This window comes from Sycon ciliatum, chromosome 9 (genome assembly GCF_964019385.1).
Source record: "Sycon ciliatum chromosome 9, ocSycCili1.1, whole genome shotgun sequence".
Classification (NCBI taxonomy): Eukaryota; Metazoa; Porifera; class Calcarea; order Leucosolenida; family Sycettidae; genus Sycon; species Sycon ciliatum.
The window spans coordinates 9,616,091-9,623,590 of NC_088651.1; the positions used below are offsets into that span (position 1 = coordinate 9,616,091).

A 7,500-nucleotide genomic window follows, 5' to 3' on the forward strand; every position below is an offset into this window, starting at 1 on the left:
TGAAAAATTCCGCAAAATGGCATTGGGCAATACGGATGGGGGTAGAGGGCACTTGGTAACACTGTACTGTTGTGCCCAGCGCGGGCTTGCGACTAGCTGGTTTGGAGGTGACAGCATTGTGAATGACTGAGGGTCCTCTTTGTCTGTTCTCACCGTCCTAGAGCGATACTGACTCACGCTGCTGTCTGGTGTTCACGGGGTGTTTGTCGTGCTGGAAACGGAGCGTCTCTGTAAGTTTGTATCCTTGGTGATGTTTGTGCCTGGAGAGCACTATATAAGTGGTGCTCTTCAGGCACAAGCTTCCTCAGCCTACACAAGCTCAACTGATGAGGTGTGATTTCTCTGAAACACTGTGTATTGAGCAGGGAGTGGTGCTTTCTTGCAGGTTTGCCGAGTGGAAGGTTCGATGGACTTCTCGTGTGCTCTGGATGGCAGTAGTGAGTCAGTCAAGTGTCAGGTCGTCGGCGGAATAGCGCGAGCTCCAGTGTGGGAGCAAACGCATTCCTATTTGGTAGATTTTAGGCGATTCTCGAAGGAACCCCCCAAAATCGGCGACAAGCTTAGCAATTTTTTAATAAGTCTTGTTTTCAGCGAATTTTTAGGCCGGCCGATTTGGGAAAAGCCTACAGTCCATTCAGAAAAGATGATATCCTAGCTGTTGGCCATAAATGGGTCAAAATTTGAGTTTTTGTCACAAATTGTTTGGCAATACCCCATGGAACGCTCTTCCAATTGTGTTTTTGAAGTCTATTTCTCCAAAGAGGAAGCAATAACAAGAATAGGATTTCGGCCAGGTTTTGCCCCCAAAGCACTGAATTGGGGAAAAGCCGTGAAAATCAAACCCGTGCACTCCACTTGCAGAACAGTACATTTGCGGTTCAAGCACCAGTTGAAGTACATTTTTTGGACGCTTTTCAAGTTTCGAATCTCGCGGCACTGGCAAAATCACCAAACACGGGATCTCTGCAGAGCCAGCACTCATCTTTTCTGAATGGACTGTAGTACACACACAACTTCACAGTTGGCGGTACACAGGAATGTGACTGAGTAGCCGGAGATTGGAGTGGCCAGCACCCAGCACCCAGCACCCTCTTTATATCTTAGAGTCAATAAGTGATTTTAAGTAGGGGGGGGGGGGGGGGGGGGAGGTGGATAGGTAAACAACGGAAATCTGACCAGCACAAAGTGACAAAGTGTGGTCAAACAAGGAACGGAGCAAAACAGAGAAGAAGAATTTTGACGTGCAGGACCAAGAAAACTGCAAGAGACAATTCCTCCCATTGAGGTACATGTAGCACCATTTGAGAAGTAGCAGGGACCCATGGGCTGCCATTAATCTGCATTATCTTCATAATACTATACACACTCAGACAGACAGAAACACAGACCCCCACATACAAACACACACACACACACACGCACGCGCACACACACACTCACACTCACACACACACACACACATACACACACACACACACGTGCACACACACACACATACACACACACACGTGCACACACACACACACACACACACACACACACGCGCGCGCGCGCACACACACACACACACACACACACACGCACACACACACACGGAGGCATGACACACAGTGCCACTGACCTGCATTACAGCAGCTTGTAGACACAGCATATGGGTGAGATTTTCTTGTGTCGGGCTCCCGCTCATCAGGCATGACAAACTGAGCATGCAGTCGCTCACTGGCAAGGAACTCCATGGTAGCATTCAGATCTCCTTGCTGATCCCGCTGTCGCAGAAGATCGCTACTCGGCAGGCACCCATCATCAACGAACGCCGTTGACATGTCAGAACCAGGAGATCGTTGGCGAGGAAGAGTAGAGATGTGATCCCAGATAGTTTCCTGCTGAGAAGTCACGCTACGCTTGTCGGGCCCTCTGGTTATGATGTTGAGCGCCAGTTGACCGTGCGGGATCTCCACCAGTGTGTCCGTGTTCACGTACTGAGTTAGCGAAACACGAACACCTCCCTGCCAGACAGGAAACTTGCGTGTCCTGTTGGCGAAGGAGTTGACGAGTGACATTTGTATGGTGGGCATCAACGCTGCGCTGATAGCGACACCAGACTTACAGTAGAGACGGCGACCAGTGTAGTAGATGTGCTGGTCGGGGTTGGCTTTCTCCCAGTGCAGACTAGTGCGTGATTCAGCCTGTGCAGGAAGAATCATGACTTGCTCACCATCCTCGGTTACATGGCACATACCTAGGCGTACGGCAATGTCGAGAGCGTCTTCACCCCCCACCGGCGAATCTTTGGCCAGTACTTCAATGACATGGCTGCGTGAAGCGAATCCAAACTCATCACAGGTAATTATCGGTGGAGGAAATGACTTTGGCGAATAGAATTTTCCTGTGATGTCACTCATCAACCATAGAGGTTGAACAACCACCAGCTTGACATCGGGAAAATAGAATACCTGTAGTGAATACACATAGATACCCCATGTACATACATGCACACATACACACATACACATATACACACATACACACATGCATACATGCATACATACACACATACACACATACACACATATACAGTGACATACACACAATCACACATGCTGTAGTGATGGAGTATAGTACACACTTTAGATGAGCTATTTCAGGCACCAAATCACAGGTGTGCACTATGAGAATGCATGAACTTCGAAAATTAGTGCATTGCATCAATGCAGCAATGCTTTCGAAGTTTGCCACCTCTGACCCGGGGCAAGCCATATGCATGCATATAATGATGTCTACTGTCAGCTAAACTGCACATGCATGATGGGTACGAGACCCCATAAGTAGCACTTGCATTATAAAAAGCTACATGAAATAATACTATGATAATTTTGCTAATGGTCGCTCTATAATGCTGTTTTCCATTACCTCAACTAGTGAAGATTCTGTAATACTGTCTTTATTATAGTCTTAAAATAGATACTGGAAGGTTCGATGGACTTTTCGTGTGCTCCGGATGGCAGTCGTGAGTCAGTCAAGTGTCAAGTCAAGTCGGCGGAAAAGCGCGAGCTCTAGAGTGGGGAGCAAACCCTTTTCAAACAAATCATTGCCGAAGTCGCTACCACTACTTCGCTTTAAAAGTGATAATTTCCTCAAACCTAGGCTGCCCATCATACTCCGGATATACCTTGAATTGCCAACACGTTGGTCAAATGAGTTGGTGCACATTATACTCTGGCAAATGTGGTAAATACATACCATGTTTCATGTACCATGTATACATGTACAACCATTGCAAGAGAAACACAAAAATCTGCAAATGCACTTGATGTGCACGTACAGATTTGCTCTTACAGCAACGATAGCGGACACAATCTGAATTAAACAGATCAAGTGATGATAGCCTATTGCTGCCTGATAATTTCCCAGTACAAAACAGCCTACCGTTCCATGCATTTTCCTGTATTTCTGTAAATTGCTCTTCCCTCACTTGCATAGAACACTCTTTAAAGCTACCCTGACTGACACTGATTATCAGCATAACCTATTAGTACTTCCACACGATTTTGTTGCACCCTGGACATTACATGTCGGGCAGAATATTGCGGGTTCCAAAAGGATTTCTCAAACTTAGGAAAACAGTACTTGGAGCAGCAAAGTTACTTACCAGCGCTTTCTGATGGAGGTTGAACAGCTCCATGTTGACATCCAGGACTTCCTTCAGCGCTTTCAGTACAACTGGTATTGAAGAGTCACCGCAGTTGTAATCAAAGCGAGCAATTGCTCCAGCCAGGAATTCCATAAACTGGTCGGTGCTGATAGCAGGACTGTCTCTGCATCGATCACGAACATTCTCCAGGTGTGCCTCCGAAATGGACACAACCAACTCCGAATCAGGTCCAGATGCCTATTGAGAACATGACATTGGAAACAAGATGAATACACTTTGAGAAAGGAGAGAGAGGGAGAGAGAGAGAGAGAGAGAGAGAGAGAGAGTGGGAGAGGTGGGGTAGGGAGGGTTGGAGAGGGGTGTTTGTTGAGGAGAGGGGATCCGGGGTAGACTTGCAAAGCATCAAACTGTTTAAAATGATAGACGAAAGCCAACACTTCATAAAATAACAGCTACCGTTGATGATTATGATTTTTGAACGTTGTCAAACTCACTTGCTGCACCTTTTCCTTGTGTCGTTGGATCAATTCTCTCAATGCAGCCACACCTTCACACGTCTCATTGATGGCATTGACGAATGGGATCGGCTCATCCAGGAATTCCAGATGCATGCCCAAGATTTTCTGCAGCGTTGCACACTCCTTCTCAATGGCGGTCATTTGCTCCTTGGACAGTTGGTCCTGGCGTGTCACAACAATAAGAGCTTTGTTGCGAGTGGGTGTGCTCTCTGCGCAGCTGCAGGCGATGAAATCTGCCCAGGTGCGGATCCAGCGTCTCATGTTCACGATGGACTCCATGCCCGACACTGTGAGCAGATTGAGAGCCCAGACGTCGGAGAATTTCGTCAGTCGCTGATGTTGTGACATGAATCGATACTGACCTCCAAGGTCGAGGTATATCGTACCGTAGGCATCCACGTAACGTCGCATACCTCGTGTCCTGGAGGCCAGTATCGTGTCGCCTTGGTCACCGCGGAAGAAATTCACGACTTTGCCAAAGAAACGGCGACGGTGTAGAATCGATTCCAGAAGGGATGACTTTCCTCCGCCAGGGTGACCCAGAAGTCGAACAACCAGTGGAGATTGCTGGTTAATTTTCCGGCGGATTCTGTTCAGTGAAACTTGCTACAAACACAAGTCAAGTACGAAAGAGAAAAGAGCAAAGAGAGAACCGGAGCACATTTGATACACAAATTTCAACCTCTATCCAGCATGCCTTGCTTTGGACAATAGTGGCTAAACAAACAAGCAACACCCACTCTCAATACCGTCATTATACAACATACACTCATCTACACGGAATTTCTCGCAACTTAAGACAATAAAGTACGCTCGTACACTCGTAGCAGGCTAAATCGGAGTCTCACTTACGAAAAATTGAACGTGAATAATTCAGGTAAGGGCCCGCTCACACAGCGACCAAAACCAGCGTCCATGCGGCCATGCGGCCAAGTTGCATGGCAACGGCATGAACTTGACCTAAACGTCGCGGCCACGTTCAAATCGTGACCGCGACCTCCGGAGGGGGGGGGGGGGGGTGCCACGACTTGGCGGCAACATGATCGTAGACGTGAAGCGTATTTGTGTACAACCTGGCCTGAAGTATGTTCAATTTTTCAAATTCCGGTGTGTTGATTCATGAAACTCGGCGGTTGTCGATGTCATCCTTGGGCCTTGACAGATTATGCTAATATTTTCGTGAAATTATGCTTTTCGCATTGGTTAAAAACTTGCAGAATTATACTATTTTTAAGCTAAACGTTATCATATTATGCCGCATTATGCTCACATATGCTGCTAATGTATAATGGTTCTGTGCAAAATAACGGGAATTTTTTTGTAGAGCGCGTTGTACTGTAGCAGCAAAGGTTCAACGGGGTCTTCGCACCGTCCGACCTAGCCACGACCGTCACTGATTGTAGTGGACTGGACATGTTCTCAAGGGAGTCGTAAACCTACGACTTCCTGGTGCATCTACTTATACTTGTAGAACATGTACAACTGTATGGAATTTGATGCGAACAGGCGGATTATTCCAATTTTATGCGATTCGTATGCAATTTGCCTCGAATTATGTGATTATTCGATTTTGGTAGGAATTATGCGAAATATTATGCTAGCATAATCTGTTAACATCTACACATTTTTTAAATTTTGTAGTTGTGGTCCTTCACGCACGCACCGCCATATATGCATTCTTTGCCCTTTTTGGACGATGTCACTTTTGTTTTTGTTTTTGTAGTTGCTTCGTTGTCAGTAACTGAGTTGATTGGGTCAGTGACCAATTTCTACAGTGTACTCGTTCAATACGATGGTAGCTTGGTCTGGCTTTTCAGTTTGGGAAATCATCTTTCTCTACTTTTCTGCGATGATGGAATGCCATACCTCAAGACATTTCAGTTACATGTCATCGGAAAATACAGTTCTCATCTCGGCGACAGACGAAAGAAACCACTACCGGAAATTCCACTGCACTGGCACTTGCTCGGAACACGAGGTCAGGAAAGCGAAAGTGCTTGGATGTCAGCGGCAGTCCCTCAAGAGTCCAAACCTACCTGATTGTATGAATTATTTTCGTCGACTTCAAGAATACGAGCCACGAGGCACTTCCTCCAACATGCAACATGCGAAAAATTACATCCAAAACGGGCCACAACTTTATTAGGAAACGCACTAACTCTTTTGGATACGAACTGCAATTCGCAAAGTTTGTGTGACAACTTCACATCTACGCGTGTACGAGGCCTACAGTCCGTTTCAAAAAGACTTGCAATCCTGACGATCGCCCGCGGAGTTTGGCGTCTTACCGTATGAGCACTCGAGCGCTGCCTGGAAAAACTCACTGTGAACTCGAAGAAATATTCCGCGCGAAAGCAGGAAAAATGAAAACTCACTCACGTTGATACAGTCATGTACGTCTGGTTTACAACAAACGAGTTCTTCCTCGTATCGATAAAGGAGTCAGAGAGGACATGTCGAAACGAAAGTGTTGTAAATGTTGACGAGCGGCATGGGTCCCAATTCGTTTTGTGACCAAAATAGTTTCTTTGAGCTGCGATGCAATTTACTCACCGTGTGACGAAAACGACATCGACACGGACTCATTCCCAAGGCCATGACTTGGCAAAGCTATCCGTGTGACTTCGACGACATTTTGAGAAAAGCAGACGCTTGTGAACGCTGATAGAAGACGGCGTTGACTGCCAATTTCAAATAAATTGGCGATCTTGAAATACTAAAATATATCTCAAAAAGCTACAGCGCGATGACTTCCATTATAATTCACTCACACCATTGCAGTGTTGTGGGTGTGTTCACATGGCGTGAGCCAGTCAAGTGTCAGTCAGTTCGGCAGGAAGCGCGAGCTCCAACAACAAGTCGTTTGGTGCAGCCATCTTCTTTGTCTTGTACCAGCTTGATCACCAAAACAATGAAAAAAGTTTGACTTGAGGATAGGTTGGGATTTGAACTCACAACTTCATGGTCAGCAGACAGCATTCATCACCACAAGGCCAAAAAGGGAAGGATAAATCGTGGGTTTTGATAAAAAAATCGATACTGGCTTCCTGGGCAAATTGTAAACCATGGGAAAAGGCCAGAAACCTGGCAGAAATGCTAACTCCTTTTCTAAAACGGTTGGTTCTTAAACCTTCACAGAACAATTTGCCGTGTCCTAACAAGCCATTCTATGTACTTTGTTGTCCAAATTTCCCTTATCTTCATACTTTTTAAGACCCAAACCTGATTGTAAATCTTTTTGAAACAGACTGTAGTGTGAGCACGACTGCCATGTTTCTGCGTTTTGCTGACGCATGGATGCGTGCTCATGGTCGCAGTGTAAGCGCGCCC

General features: G+C 46.2%; 1 protein-coding gene and 1 long non-coding RNA gene across 2 annotated transcripts in view; both read right to left on the reverse strand.

The window, feature by feature from the left end:
• The window catches only part of LOC135824557 (uncharacterized), a 200,085-nt gene that overhangs the window by 53,015 nt on the left and 139,570 nt on the right, over positions 1 to 7,500 (reverse strand). The window lies entirely within an intron of this gene.
• Positions 1 to 7,500, reverse strand: part of LOC135824548 (uncharacterized) — a 35,065-nt gene that overhangs the window by 10,343 nt on the left and 17,222 nt on the right. The window contains exons 7-9 of the mRNA XM_065337281.1: positions 4,147 to 4,776; positions 3,650 to 3,889; positions 1,622 to 2,453 (exon numbers count right to left, since the gene is read on the reverse strand). Of these exons, the coding sequence (XP_065193353.1) occupies positions 1,622 to 2,453; positions 3,650 to 3,889; positions 4,147 to 4,776 (1,702 nt within the window). The remainder of the gene's footprint in view (positions 1 to 1,621; positions 2,454 to 3,649; positions 3,890 to 4,146; positions 4,777 to 7,500) is intronic.